At 40.9% G+C, this 15,771-nt stretch overlaps 1 protein-coding gene across 3 annotated transcripts in view; it reads left to right on the top strand.

The window, feature by feature from the left end:
- TAF2 (TATA-box binding protein associated factor 2) overlaps positions 1-15,771 on the top strand; it is a 73,042-nt gene that overhangs the window by 24,137 nt on the left and 33,134 nt on the right. For all 3 annotated transcript variants that reach the window (XM_045300010.1, XM_004697414.2, XM_045300034.1), the window contains 5 exons: positions 1,476-1,541; positions 3,585-3,837; positions 8,001-8,141; positions 11,476-11,586; positions 15,220-15,413. In XM_045300010.1, coding sequence (XP_045155945.1) covers positions 1,476-1,541; positions 3,585-3,837; positions 8,001-8,141; positions 11,476-11,586; positions 15,220-15,413 — 765 coding nt within the window. The remainder of the gene's footprint in view (positions 1-1,475; positions 1,542-3,584; positions 3,838-8,000; positions 8,142-11,475; positions 11,587-15,219; positions 15,414-15,771) is intronic.

Raw genomic sequence — 15,771 nt, forward strand, 5'->3', positions numbered from 1 at the left:
CTCCCCCTCTCCCATGTCCCCCCGGAACTGTCAGTCCCGTTGTTTTCTCCTCCAGATTGTTCATCCCGCCTGTCCTATCCAGACAGGCCTGCTGATTTAATATTTTTAAAGGTTGGATTTCACTTAATATTTAACGTGGTACCACTGGTTTTTAATTCAGGCCTTTGCGTCTTCTCTGAATAGTGAAATAGAGGTCCTCTCTGGGCTTTCCTGGGGAGGATTGCTGGGGTTGTCATGAAGGTGCCGTCCAGTTGGCTCCCACTTAGCCCTCACACGCACAACAGACTGCGACACCGCCCGGGCCTGCGCCGCACCGCACTTGCTGTGTGTGAGCCGTCCGTGCAGCTTCCATGTCCGTCCGCTCACTGAGGGCCTCCTCTTTCTCACTGGCCCTCCACTTTGCCACGCGTGACGTTCTTCTCCACGACTCGGTTCTCCTGATGGCATGTCTAGACATGTATGTCAGACAGTCTTGCCGTCCTTGTTTCGAAGGAGCGTTCTGACTTGTAGTCCTTCCGAGACAGATTGCTCATCTTCTTGAAGTCCATCATCCGTGAATGTTTCTCACAAGCACCACAATTCAGGAAGGCTCCTTAGCAGTATTAAAATTGGAGGATCAGAACTCTTCTTGGCAAGATCCTTTGTAGGTTGTCTAATACAAATGATGTCGATTTCATATGAAGACCCCAGAGAAGTTTATTTTGAAATCTTAATGTAATCATTCCTCCCTTCCCCTGAAGAAATTCCTTCTTAAATCAGAAGGAAATCCCTCTTTCTTATTGTCTTATACACCTTGTAAATTGGTAACATCTACCTGCTACCTTTTCTCCTACCATTTCCTCGCATCTTTTTCTCTACAGGAATAACGCTGTCCCTTGAGTAGTCCTTGGTGTGAGGGGCACGGGATGGTTCTGTTATGTGCTTTTGTTTATTTTCACTTTCTCACAGGTTTTTGGTATGTCGTCCTGCTGTTTTTAGGACAGGAGTAATTTACATGGGAGCTATTGTTTTAAGTTCTGTACATATTAATTCTCTTAAGATTATTATTATCATTTACTTTACCTTATAGTAGCTAGTCCATAAAGCATATGGTTCTGAATTATTTATGTTTCATAACAGGCCTATTTTTTTTGTTTTTTGTTATAAAATATCTATTGATGATCCACCTTAATTTTTCTATCTGAAACTGTCATGACATGCTTTGGGTAATGTACAGGTTTAAGTTAACATTTCATTATTTGTCTGCTTTTTAGTAAACTGTGATCATGAAGGAATTTCAGTATTGCTCATCATTCCCTCCAGCTTCCAAATGGATATTGGTTTTTGCTGTATTTAAAGCCTCTTGTTTTTAAAGTCCATTGCATTTGGTATCGCCCCTTAAGATGTTATGTTGCCCAAATGCCTAACTTGATCCTTAGCCGTTCTTTATTTCCTTGGAAACTCACAATTTTCAAACTGCTTTTTCTCAAATGTAGAAATAAGAAGAAAAAAATTCCACTGATGAATGGAGAAGAAGTTGACATGGACCTTTCTGCAATGGAGTAAGTTATGTACATTCGAAGATACAATATTGTATACGTTCTTGTTAAACCAATATAAAAATGGGTGACCTCAAAATCAGTGGTTTTATGACTTTTTAGAGGGACTAGAAACTATTAAAAGTAACACACAAAATTGTAGTTAGTCAGATAAAAGTAAACCAGACCTGGCTGCCAAGGTGGAATTTTGAGGCAGGGAGGGTGCTGGGGTGGGGTGGGGGTGTCTTCCCGCTTCCCTGTGGCTTCCCAAGGGCTGATTCCCAATGATAATGGACATACAGATCACATCAGGTCTCCTTACAATCTTGTTTCTGATCCAGTACTTCATTAGACTCAGAGACCCACTGCTTTTGATTTGATTCTGACTCATAGCAACCCTGTAGGACAGAGGAGAACATAGAGTTTCTAAGACTATAAATATGTACAAGAGGAGACAGGTTCATCTTTCTCCCGTGGAGTGACTGATGGACTTGAACTACCAACCTTGAGATCAGCAACCCAACACTTAACCCATCGTGTCACCTGGACTCTCAGTACTTCACTAGTAGGGATGGGCTTGGCACTTTTCATTTTTAATGAGCTCCCCAATGAGGAGCTTGTCTTTGGACTTGTGCGCTTCGAGGCTCCCTCTGTTAAGACAGTTTAAAAGATCCCTTTCCTCAGCTTTACGTGCTGATGTTTTCTCATGGTCTTTCTCTTTTAAAGCCTGTGGTAGCTCAAATGCTCTTTCTTTGCTCCTTCATTCTGTGCCTATATGCTTTTAATGAAACGCTTTGAAATGTTACTTGCTTTGGTTGCCAGATTACCAATAATGTTTACACAGACGGTCTTCTTTAGGATGGGTATTAATTTTAACTGTTTCTAGTGAGTGCCTTGGCTGTAGTAAGCACTCAGACGGGCTTATTGAGTAGAATGATTATTCCCAGTGGTGGTTTTTTGAGGAAAATGTTGACAAAAGATTAGGTTTTTAAAACTAGGCTCTCCACGTCAGATAAACCCCTCAGGAACAGAAATGGGAGTAATGCTACCAGGAGGGGAGGGGGAAGGTACGGGGAGGAGGGCAGGAAGGGAGTAACCGGTTGCAGTGATCGATGCATAACCTCCCCACCCCCAGGGGGATGAACAACAGAAACATAGGTGAAGGGGAAACAGCAGTCGATGTAAGATATGAAAACAGTAATATTCTGTAATTTATCAAGGGGTCATGAGGGTGGGAGGTGGGGAGGGAGAAGCTGATACCAAGGGCTCAAATAGAAAATAAATGCTTAGAAGATGATGATGGCAACATATGTACAAATATGTATGATACAGTTGATGTATGGAATGTTAGAAGAGCTGTAAGAGCCCCCAATAAAATGATTAAATAACTAAAACTAGGCTTGTTACCTTGAGAGGTATGTTAGAATACAATTTTTTCTACGTCCCCAAATTAGGTTTTAAACCTTGTCTTTTTTTTTTTTAATCATTTTATTGGGGACTCGTACAGCTCTTGTCACCATCCATCGATCCACTGCATGAAGCACATTTGTACATGTTTCCATCATTTTCAAAACATTTTCTTTCTACTTGAGTCCTTGGTTCAGACCTAGTTTTTGAAAACAACAAAAGGTTAGCATTAAAAACAAAACCAAAAAACCTTGCATTACAAGGCAGCAAAACATTAATATTTAGTCAAGCCAATGCTTTCTTTTCTTGGTAATGGTTGCTATCCAGTAAATTATAGCCACCGTCAGTTATTATCTGTTGGAGTTAAATGAAGAATTTCCCTCAAAGTTTTTATATCACAAAAGCACAAATCAAAACCTGCTAATTTTTATTATTACTGCTAGCTATCCCTTTATCCTTGCAGATCTTTCCAGCAGGCTCTATAGAGATTAGACGTTGTGAGAAGTTGAAACACACGAAGCAGGTTGATGCATTGTCAACCCGATGAAAAGGGGAGACATTGACTCCCAGATCTAAAGGAGACATCTGGGGAACAGACGCTTTGTCTCTGTGTTCTTATGCATAGAATGACGCACGTGTGTGTGGTTGTTTTTCTTCCAGCGCTGACTCCCCGTTGCTGTGGATCCGGATCGACCCCGACATGTCGGTCCTGAGGAAGGTGGAGTTTGAGCAGGCCGATTTCATGTGGCAGTACCAGCTGCGCTACGAGCGGGACGTCGTTGCGCAGCAGGAGTCCATCCTGGCCTTGGAGAAGTTCCCCACGCCCGCCTCGCGCCTCGCACTCACGGACATCTTAGACCAAGAGCAGTGTTTCTACCGCGTGAGAATGTCAGCGTGCTTCTGCCTCGCAAAGGTGAGCTGGTGTCCAGTAGAAGCAGAGCGCTGACTGCTGCGTGGATTCCTACAAAAAAGTGCTGAAAAAGAACTGACATACCATTATCTTTCAATTCACTTGGTAGCTGGGCCTTTGAGAGCTTTGCCAAATGCTTTTTGACAAGACTGTCTAGAAAGAAACATCTTTTGGGTCTAAAAAGAGATCTGCTCAAAATTGTTGTTTTTATCAAACTGAAAAGTCAGCTACAGAAACCAAAGAAAATGTTTCACCGTTTATTGAATTGCAGCAACGCATTTTTAAAAAAAATATATAAGCATTATATTAAAGTCATTGAGAGCATGAGAGATAATACAATAATACAGTCAGGCATGTTACATAGTACCATTGCTCACCTCAGCCCAGCTTGGTCCACGTGGAGAGAGGGGGAAGGGAAGGAGGGGAAGGGAACAAGGGAGAGGGGAGTGACCAGGGAGTGAGCATCAAGGAGCTCAGGGTCAGAGAGAGAAGTCCAACCGCTCTATATTGCTGACCCATGCCTATATACCTTTTGGGAGCATGCCAGCCCATTAATTACAGGTAGAGACATACGTCACAGGGAGGGGTTGCACTATAGGCTACACAGCAATGAGAGGGTGGTCTAGGGGGTGGTTTCTGGGTCTCCATAGGAACCCTGATCAGTAGAGTGCAAACCCCTCCTACAGGAACCAAGCTAATGGTCCCAGGCTTCAGAGAGTAGTCCATTGTCTCCAGCAGCAGGGAGCAGGCCCACCCCTGTGGTGGGATGAGACAGCAGTCTGGCAGCAAGTATCTGACTTCCCCCCGCAAGTCCCCCTTTTGTTTTATATATAAAATTCAAAAGAGCTGTGGACGCCATTACAAGATGGCGCCGGACCGCGCCCGCATTGTCGGAGCTGAGATGTAAACAAGCTTGTTGCGCATGCGCTGCCAGGAGCTGAGCTGTAAACAAGCTTGTTGCGCATGCGCTGCCAGCCGCTCACTGCGCATTATCGCGTTGCACCAATCCTGGTAGGACACGTCACCGAGCAGGGTATTTATACCCGGGGTTTTAGGAGCTTGGGGTCTTCCGCAGCTGACTTCGGGCTCAGAAGCAGCGTCAATAAACTTCGCAGATTGCATCCACCAGAAGGGTCCTGACCATTCTTGTCTCGGTCCGTGTTGCGCCGTGTCATCCGCGCGCGACAAGAGCCACAGTGGCTACATGGTTATTTTCTATACATTGAAAACTGCCAAGGCAAAACTTTATAATCCAATTAATATAGCCAAAAATTCAGGCTTATAGAAAACATTTTGAATCCAGGCACTGGGGGTAAAGTCCCCAAATGCCCATCGGCTATTGGAGGAGGGTATTGAGATTGGATACCGCAGCGGGGAGAAATAAAGCCAAATAGGAATGTTTGCCTCTATAGTTAAAGCTGCCGGCCACACAGCAACCAGCTATGTGCTTGTAAGAGACAACCTCAGAAACAGCACCATATAGGAGGGTAAAGTAAGGAGCAATGTCATGAGAATGTGATTGGGACTCACCTACAGCTCACAAGGGTGGAGGTCCCCCTCCACCACTAGAAACCTAGCCTCCCAGGCTCCTCTGCGAGAAAATGAAGGATTCGTCCTTAAACACTCTCTTCCCGTTCTCTGCTCCTCAACGGTGTTTGCCTTATGCGCAAACTTCAAAAGTGCCACAGAGGCTGTATGATTCTCTTTCACACGCCTTAGCTTTCTATAGAAGCAACACGTGATAGCCAGGACAAAAATTGTGATTATGAGCAGCACTGATAGGCTGGAACCCAGGCTATGAGAAATACTTTGAGCCCAAGCACGAGGATCCAATCCTTCCATGCCATCCACCAATTGCTTAATTATATCAGAGCCAGGAGATGCCTCAAGCCTGTCTTTGAATGTATAGAAAATATCCTTTTTAAGCTGAATAACACCTAATGAAATGTTTCCCTTAAACCCTTGCAAATGTTTTTTGATCAGATCCCAATTATGCAATGTTACAATATACAGGTAAGGAGTTACACAGAAATCAGTTACATTTCAATCACATTATAGCATTAACTAACAAGTGTAAAATCTTGATCTTTCAGCAAAGCAGCAGTCTGTAGTAATAGTCCAGTCATTACTTTATAAAATGTCCAAAATCTTGATCTTTCAGCAAAGCAACAATCTGTAGTAATAGTCCAGTCACTATTGTATAAAATGTTCAGTTATGATAGAGTTCTAGAGTTTCTTTTAGACGGCATCAGCAATGGAAGAAATATCTTTGCAGTCAGCATCGCCACTCAGGAATCTGCGAGGGCTTCTTGACGTTTTGGGTAACTTCAATAACAGGAAAGGGTCACGTCACAGCATGGGCGTTCCTCCTTTCTTCTGGGCCTTGCTGGCTGAAGAGAAATTCACCTATCTCCTTTGCCTGTGAAAATATAAACAAATAGCCCCTCTCTTTGGGGTGTCATTAACCTGCAAAAGGAATTATGGTTAAGATTGGGTGGCTCCTCCATCTCTTATTTGTCCATTTTTCTCCAAACGTGGTTGCGTCCTTCTAAAGGGAGTCCATCAGCTTTATTCTGTAAAATACAAATGCATAGCCCTTTCTCCAGGTGAATGGAACCGGATCCCAAACGCGGTTTCCATCTTCTTGGGACTTCTTAGGATTAGTTTTCTCTCAGCCCAGCTTGGTCCACGTGGAGAGAGGGGGAAGGGAAGGAGGGGAAGGAAACAAGGGAGAGGGGAGTGACCAGGGAGTGAGCATCAAGGAGCTCAGGGTCAGAGAGAGAAGTCCGACCTGCAGCAACACATTTTAAAGCGAAGAATATATTTGGTAAGAAGTCCCTTGGTTTGAATGATAGTTTACATTATAGTACATGAAATGAGTTAATCTTAGCCTATTGTAATTTTTTTTACATTGATTTGAGTTTAGGAATTGATATTAGTCATGTAATTTAAAACCATAGGCATTAAAAAAAATGAATAAAAGCATAGGAATTGGAGAAGGGAAAACTGATTTCCTTCTTCAGAACCATAAAATCATTACAATAAAAAACAAACAAAATGTCACTTAAAAAATGTAAACTGAAAAATAAACATGCTGCAGTAACAACAGAAAAAGATGATGACAACATATGTACAGATGTGTTTGACACTCTGAATATATGTATGGATTGTGATAATAGTTGTACGAGCCCCCAATAAATACATTTTTTTAAAACCCCACAAAAACATAGGAACTACCATTTAACATGCTGGAAAAATTAATTTATTAAGAAAAATCAAATATTTTTCTTTAGATGTGAAAAAAAAAAAAACCCAAAAGGAAAAAACTGATGGTAGATCAAATGAAAGCCAGAAAAAAAGCCGATAAAAATTTGGCCAGAAATGCAGGTTTCCAGGTATTTAAAAAGCATCTTGATAATAGATTCATTCCCATTTAGTGACTGTGTAGCCTTCATCACTGCTAAACCCATTTGTCTAATATTTCAACAGATTATAATGACTTACATTTGTTCTCTCCTTACTGACTTGGAAGTAGCTGGCTGCTTTTGGATATATGAGGGAAAATCATTTTCTTTGGTAGTCATCTGCTGAGGATAAGCATTCGTGGCTTCTATTAAAGGCTTTGTGATTCTTGCATGCTGAGTTCTTAGCAGAGCCATAAAAGTATAGAGTATATTATTTTTTTTAAATCCTAATTTTATTTTCAGACATGTATTTTAGATGCACTAAAAATTTCAATAGCGAGATTTTTGGAAATGGTTCTTACAGACTTGAGTGGTTGCACTAAGGCTTGTTTTTCATTGAGGGTAGATTGAAAAACCTTATTTAAAATCCATAATGATATTTCTGCTGAGTAAATGGATTACAGTTATATCTGTCCAATGAATAAAAACATAAACCACTTCTTATTTAGACTTTTCCAAATGTTTTGCAGTAGGTAACAAAAGTAACTGCTACCATTAGAAATGAACTTGTAGAAAAATACACATTTTAAGGATTTGGTGGGAAGGTGAGTGGTTTGTTTTACTTTTTTTGAAATGGTGGTGAAAGGCTGGAGTATTGGCTCTCTGAGACTAGACCGTGTACTGAGAGGGTGTGAAAAGCTCTCTTCGGTTTCGAAGTGCTTGCTGTGGTGACGCAGGTGGTTCCCTTTTGTCGTTCTTCAGATCGCAAATTCAATGGTGAGCACATGGACAGGACCACCCGCGATGAAGTCGCTCTTCACTAGGATGTTCTGTTGTAAAACTTGTCCAAACATTGTGAAGACGAACAATTTCATGAGCTTTCAAAGTTACTTTCTACAGAAGGTATAGTTCACTTGTAATCTTCTCATGAATATGTCTGATTCCATTATCTGTGTCTTTACATTTAACACGAGGTGTGCTTGATTTCTTATAGAGCTGGAACTGGCTCTCGTTTCTCTCTTGGCCCAACAAAGTGAAACTGGAGTGGGACAAATTGCAGGGCAGCACGGGCATGGCATAGCAATCAAACCGCTTGCTGGACACAGTGGAAACAGCAGTGCCCGACTTGGAGGCTGACAGTGCTGTTTTTTGTGTCCCTCTCCGCAGTTCTGGCAGTAGTGCAGTTTCCCACATTTGGTTTCGGAAAAGGCCCACTTTGCCCCTTATGAGTCTCCCAACCCAGGGCTTTGACTTGACTTGTTATTTTTCTCTTTCCATTTCGGGTGTCCCCATACACTCACATTTTACAAATTCAGTTTTGCAGCATTGACCTTGACTAAACCAATTTTAACTGGTTTGAAATCTGCCTTCTTATAAAATTAATTCTTTTGCTTCTGAAATTCTTTCCAAAACTGAAGCAATTACTCATCCCTTTTATGGGGGGTATACAACAAAGAATCATAATCTACATTTATAGTAAGATTAGACATGGAAAACTGGGCCTTGTGGTTGATTACATGGAAGATGGAGGCGTGAGTAAGTTCTCTAATGGCAACCGGTTTCAGGCGTGGTCTGTTTATATGATCAGAGGAAGTAAGCATAGATTTCTGGGTACATACTTCATTCCTGGTTCATTGACTGTTTGCACGTGAACACATTTCTTAATCTTTTAAGCCCCAGAGTACTGACTTCTAAGATTTATCTTTTATTAGCATAAAATAAGATCAAGAGTATAATGTATCTGTCACATCATCTGTTTCCTGTAAATGGCCTTTTAGGAAATTGGTGGTGGTGGTGTGATGGGTTGGGGCCAGTGTGTTTGGAAGGGATGTGGCAATGGTTGGGTATTCATCACTTGGTAGTAATTTGAAAATCTTAGTAATTTACTAAAGTAAAGGCAGACATAAGATAACTAAATGGCACTGGGAGAGAATAATGAAGTCTAGATAATTAAGCTTATTCTTTTGTGATTTGGGGATTGAAGAGAATGAGCAAGGTTGAGCAAAAGGACATTCGGGTTAGTTTGGCTTCGTGTGCCTGGAGAAAAAACTGGAAGCTTGCTGGGCACAGAAGGAAGCCAGTGGAAAGGCAAAGAGAAAATAGTCAAGTGAGAAAATAGATGCAAAGGAGAGAAGAAGGGCAAGTTCTGAAGATGTTAGAAGAACATGGGGCACGGTTGGGGGTGAATTTTAGAAAAGATCAAAACATTTCTCTTCCTGAGACAAGTGGATGTTGGTGGAGATGTAGGCAAGTTGCGACTTACAGTTCATAGAGCAAAAGATCAAAGGATTGCTTAGCAGCACTGGGTGAAAATGATAATATATTTCCAGTAATTTCTTGAGCAAAAGAGATTCAGAATAATCCAGGTTTGCTGAAAGACAATGTTGGTTTAGTCTTAGAAGCCTGCAGTGTGTAATTTTTATATTGAAGAAATGGACATTTGATAGTACTTACATATTCTTTTTAGCTTCCTTATTGGCATTACACTAATTCATGGAGAGGATGCAAATGAATGTCTGTTTCTAGTTTTCATCGTTGTGTTGTTCTTCCATATGTAACAGTGTTTCTAACTGGCACTTGTGACCCATAGTGAGAAGGTCATGAAATCAATTTGAAGTTTTAACTAACCTTTTTTTAGTAAAAGAATAAGTAGTATCAAAATGTATTATATGTGGTAAGGGTTAATATATATGTATTTTTGTTACCTTTTTTTGTTTTTTTGTATTCTATTGCACGTAAAGAGTGTGTGTGTGTGTGTGTGTGTGTGTGAGAGAGAGAGAGAGAGAGAGACAGACAGAACTATGCTCTGGTATACAAAGTATATTTCTTACTGTGGGTTGCAGTCAAAGCTTAAAGAACAGTATTTTCTTACCTATTGATCTTTCATTCAATATCTCTAGATGAGAGGAAGGGGAGAGAAGATTAGTGCTTAAATCAGATTTGCTTCCAAAAAGGGCAGAGTGACCATAGAACAGATATTTCTTCGAAAAGTTCCTTAGTTGTTTCAGAGTATTCTCATCGGCTGCTATAGCTTCTACAGCTTCTGTTCCTTCAAGCAAGCAAAGAGCCATCGGCTTCTTAGCCCCCAGGTTAGAGGGGATCGTTATTTTAGTAAGAAGAGAGAACAGTTCACGCTTCCCTGTCCACTGAGGACTGTGATACCCATTCATTGTCATTCACTCCATTTTGCTAGTAGAAGTTACTACTATGGTATGATCATGTTTCTACCGCCGTAGAGAAGTTGATAATGGAAATTTGGAAAGGTGAAGATTAAGTTGAATTTCAGGTAACTTACTGGTTTTCAAAAACCTCAGTCTAAGAATGAAAGTAATACTGGAGAATTGTGGTGTTTTCTTTTTTATTATTTTTTGGGGGCTCTTACAGCTCTTATAACAATCCATATATCTCTTGTATTGATCACATTTGTGTGTATATTGCCATCATTTTTTTTGCCATCTTCATTTTCAAAGCATTTTCTTCCTACTTGAGCCCTTGGTATCAGCTCCTCTTTATTCCCTCCTATCCCCATCCCCCACCTTCGTGAACCCTTGTTAAATTAATAAATTATTGCTACTTTCATATCTTACATAGTCCACTGTCTCCCTTTACCCACATTTCCCCCTCAGGGGGATTATGTCGATCATTGCAATCAGTTCCCCCTTGTCCTCCCACCTTTCCCTTATCCTCATGATATTGCTATTCCCATTACTGCTTCTGAGTGGTTTATCTTTCCTAGATTCCATGTGTCTAGGGCTCGAATTGGTGTTTTCTAAAGACTGATGGTTGAGGTCTGCTGATGTCACATGGTTGTAGTCATTTTGTCATTTGATCTTAAAATGGTTGTGAGGCAACTGAGCCTCCTACTCAGTAAACAGCTAGTTAAAGACATTCAGCAAGAGTTAGCAGTTGAATACTGGTTTACCTACTGCTGAACCCATACCTTTTCCACTGTAACACACGGGACTGGAGTAACATCATTTGTCTTACATGTTTTGCTGCAGGATACGTGGGCTACGAGCATGTCAAACCATGCAGCTATTCTCTCATTTCCCATTCAACTCTTTTGTGTTAGAATGGTTTGAGATGGTGAACAGGGGTGGGAGCTAGGAGATTTTGGCTTTGTTTGAATTTTTTGTGTCAGCCCTAAAGTGACTCCTTTTCTATATACAGTCAATGAATTGTAGTCATTAGATTATATGCTTAAAATTACTTCATTGTTTTTGTTTGCTTTTTGTAGACTATGCCAGTTGCAATGGCTTTGTTGAGAGATGTTCATAATCTCTGTCCCAAAGAAGTCTTAACATTTATTTTAGACTTAATCAAGTATAATGACAACAGGAAAAATAAGGTAAGATTCTCTCTTCCTCATGATATGATGAAACTGGCTCTTGGTATTTTGCTCTGAAGGAAATGTTTACTTAATGGTAAGCCCATAATAATTGAGTTTGCTAGAGATGGAGATGGCAGGGTTTTTTAGAGCAGTCAGCAAATCAAAAACAAGACAGTTGGTTCTGAAATGTTCTTCCTGCCCCTTCGATGTGGAGACTGCTGTGTACCCAATTTGAGGTTGTCACGTAACTCCGTTTGGTGAAGTCTGACCGCACGGTCACCGAGTGATATCCAGAAGACCGTTCTTTTTTTTTAACATTTTATTAGGGGCTCATACAACTGTTATCGCAATCCATACACACATCAATTGTGTAAAGTGCATTTGTACATCATTCTCAAAACATTTTCTCTCCACTTAAACCCCCGACATTAGGTCCTCATTTTTCCCCTCCCTCCCCGCTCCCCCCTCCCACATGAGCCCTTGATAGTTTATAAATGGGTATTTTGTCATATCTTGCCCTGTCCGACGTCTCCCTTCACCCACTTTTCGGATTACATGGAAATGTGTGTGACCTCCTCCCTGGGGGACAGACAACAGAAGACCGTTCTTACAGGGGAATAACTTGTTCATTGATGACCTTGACCTTTTTCTTTTACCATTTTGTGCATTATTCATTTTTTTTTTACAAATAGTTGTTGAAAGCTATGAGTCAAAACTTATTTCATTACACTTGTCATCAGTTCATAATCACCAAGTGATTTTGAGCACACATGCTATACTGAGAGAATATAGGTTAAATCGAAGGCATATTTGCTGCCTTCAGAAACTTCATGTATTCTTTAAACCTTTAGTGAACAACAGCTGCCTATCAGTTTGATTCTATTCTAAGCCTGCTGGCTTACGGTTCTGCTCAGCCGTGTATTTTGAGTAGCTTAGATAGATGACTTTGGGTCCGGATTTCTCAAGGTTGCAACCAAGAAGTTGGGCCAGGAACACCATCACCTGAAAGCATGACTGGGACTGGTAGATCCACATCTAAGACGATTGCACACGTGGCTGTTGACAGCGTCCTCAGTTCCTTGTCACCTGGGCTGGTTGTTCTCACTTCTGGCTTCCCCTGACCAAACTGAGACCCAGGAGGAAGCCCAATGACCTGATTTCAGAAATTGTACATTGTCACTTCTGCTTTTTTCTCACCGTTAAAAGTCACAAAGCCCAGCATACACTCAACAGGAGAGGAGCTGGTTTTTACCTTTTTAAAAAAGAATTAAAACAAAAAATTGTGGATGTATTTTAAGTAAACTGCCACCCGAAGTTTGCAGGAGTCAAAAAGAGTGCAAGGAATGTAACCGTTTTGATCCTTTTTTTTTTTTTCGTTTTGATCCTTTACAGGATGCAAAGTATCTTTTACTCTTCTGCCTGGTGGTCTGGTGGGTTTAGAATTTCAGACACAAAATAACTTTCCCTCAGATTTTTTGTAGTTGAGAACACACACAACAAATATACACCAGTTCAACCATTTCTGTGTGTATAATTAATTTAGTGACAGATATCGCTAAATCCTTTGAGTTGTGCAACCATCCTGGCCCGCCCTCCTTGTGTTGTTCCTGCCTGTTAGCATAAACTCCCTGCCCCCTAAGAATCCTGTCTCATCTTTGGAGTTGCTGCTGTGCCAAACAAACAACCCACTGTTCTACCCTGCCTTATAGGGTCGCTATGAGTCGATGGCTGTGATTTTTTTACGTAGTTGATTCAGACTCATAGCCACCCCTATAGGTTTCCCCAGCTATAAGTCTTTCCACGAGATAAAAACACCAACCTCATTGCAATTGAGTCAGTGCTGACTAACAGCGACCCCAGTTGACTTCTGAGACTGTGTTACTTGAGTAGAAAGCCCAGCCTTTCTCCTGTGGGAGCTGCTTGTTGGTTTCGAACTGCTGACCATATGGATCTCATTGCTAACCGATGTGTAAGCGCTACATCACCAGGAGATGGTCTTCTCTTTTTCCCTTTGGGCTCAAACAGCTGATCTTGTAGTTAGAAGTCCAACATTTAAGGGCCACTGCCACCCATGTAGATAGTTCTAAAAGAGCACAGTGCTCAAGGCAGATATTTTGTATTAGTGAAGCGAAACTATTGTTTGGTTTTGAGAAGATTTCAGAGGGGGGTTTTATGGCGTAAGTTTTAAGATTGTCTTGGGTTCATCAGAGGTTGGAAGCCATTGTTCTGTTACCTTTGAGAGTGCTGTTGAGAGAAGCCCAGTGCCCTTTTTGTTCTAGTTCTTTTATGTGTACAGCATATGCTTTCCCTCTGGAAGATAGAAGCCATGTGCTGTAACATGTTTCTCTTCAGTGTCCTGAAATTCCCCCCAGTGTCTTGAGCATCAAGTTGGGCTGGAATAGATGCTCGGTAGTAGGCTCTGTCAGTTGCAGAACTTTTGGTCTGGGACTTGCTATGGAATTAATTTTTTAAAATAGTTTTTGCCTCCGTTTTCTCTGCTTCTCATAATAGAACTCCTGTAGTTGGTGTGCTTGCCTCCTGTACTAGCCTTCTAGTTTTCCTATGCTTCCTCTCCTAATTTCTGCCTCTGTTCACTTAAAATTTTATATATTTTTTCCACTTAACTCCCATTTTAATTTTTGACTCATTTTCTGCAGGTTTCTTTTTTTGTTAAAAATGTTACACTATTAGAAGTTAGGACATCCTGGTGTTGTCTCAGACAATATTAATTTTTATTTCTGTTGCCTTTTCCTGCATATTCTTACTTTCCCGAGTTGCCTTGTTTTTGTTAATTTTGTTGTGCTAAAATCCGTAGGCCCCATCTTGCCCTGTGAACCATTTGAAGTGTGCAATTGAGTGACATTAAGTAAACTCACTGCCTGGTGCAGCCATTGCCACCAACTGTTATGTCCCATCAGTCCAACACTAGCTCAGCCACCCTCCAGCACCAGTGCTCCGTTCTTCGTTTCCCCCAACCCCTGACAACCACCAGTAAGCGCTTTTTGTGCATGTTCTTACCCCAGCAGCTGCATTTTGCTTATCTGTGCATCTATTGATGAACCCTTAGGTGGTTTCTACCTATTGGCTAATGTAATGCTTCAGTGAACATTGGTATAAAGCATCTCGCTGAGTCCCACTTTCAAAAAGTCCTTTGGGTTTGTACCGAGGAGCGGACAGGCTTGGGTGACATGATAATTCTGGTCTCTAGTTGTTTTTGTTGATTTTTTCTGAGACTATCTGGTGAACCTTAGTTATATGTATATATGCAAGGGATCTTCAAAAAGGTCGTGGCAAAATTCCATCACCTTTGAATTTGTTTTCTGTGAACATTTTTTTCCCCCAGTAACTTTTGGATGCCCTCTCATATGAGAGTAGAGTGCTAAAATAGCTGATTTGAAGCTCTTTGATTATCAGTTTTATTTGTGGAGTATAGTTCTCCTTGTAGAAGAATCCAGCTGGGTTACTGTAAGAATGCCTTCCATGTTGTTAATATTTGTTCAGTCTGATTTCCATAAGACATATAGGTGATACTTAAGAACTTGTTCCTATCGTTTCAGATACAGTCAATTTTTCAGCTATGTACATGTTTTATCCATTTGTAATGCTCAGGTAAATTTTGGTACTATCATTAGAAATTATTCTTTGGGTTAGTTTTCAGATAACTATTACCGTGCAGAAATGATTGATGCCCTTGCCAACTCGGTTACACCCGCAGTCAGTGTGAATAATGAAGTTAGAACTTTGGATAACTTGAATCCTGAAGTACGGCTCATTCTGGAAGAGATCACCAGGTTTTTGAATATGGAAAAGCTGCTTCCAAGTTACCGACATACCATCACTGTCAGGTATGCTTAGATTCTTTACATTTTTTTGTCTGAATAACTATAAAATTTATCCTCATTATAGAGTTTTGAAGTCCTGGTGGTTTCACGGTTATGCATTGGGCTGCTAACTGCAAGGTCAGCAGTTCGAAACTACTAGCCGCTCTACGTAGGAGAAAGATAGAGCTTTCTAGTCTTGTTAAAGAATTAGTCTTAGACATTGGGCCTCCACTCAAGTTCTCCCTCAACGCAAGAATACTTTCTTTTATTAAATTGGCATTCTATGATGCTCACTTTCCTGACACAACCGCTGAAGACAAAGCGGGTGAATAAGCAAATGTGGTGAAGAAAGCTGATGGTGCCCGGCTATCAAATGATATTG

This window comes from Echinops telfairi, unplaced genomic scaffold (genome assembly GCF_000313985.2).
Source record: "Echinops telfairi isolate 266 unplaced genomic scaffold, ASM31398v2 ScPeMD7_1;HRSCAF=3_0, whole genome shotgun sequence".
NCBI classification, from domain to species: Eukaryota; Metazoa; Chordata; class Mammalia; order Afrosoricida; family Tenrecidae; genus Echinops; species Echinops telfairi.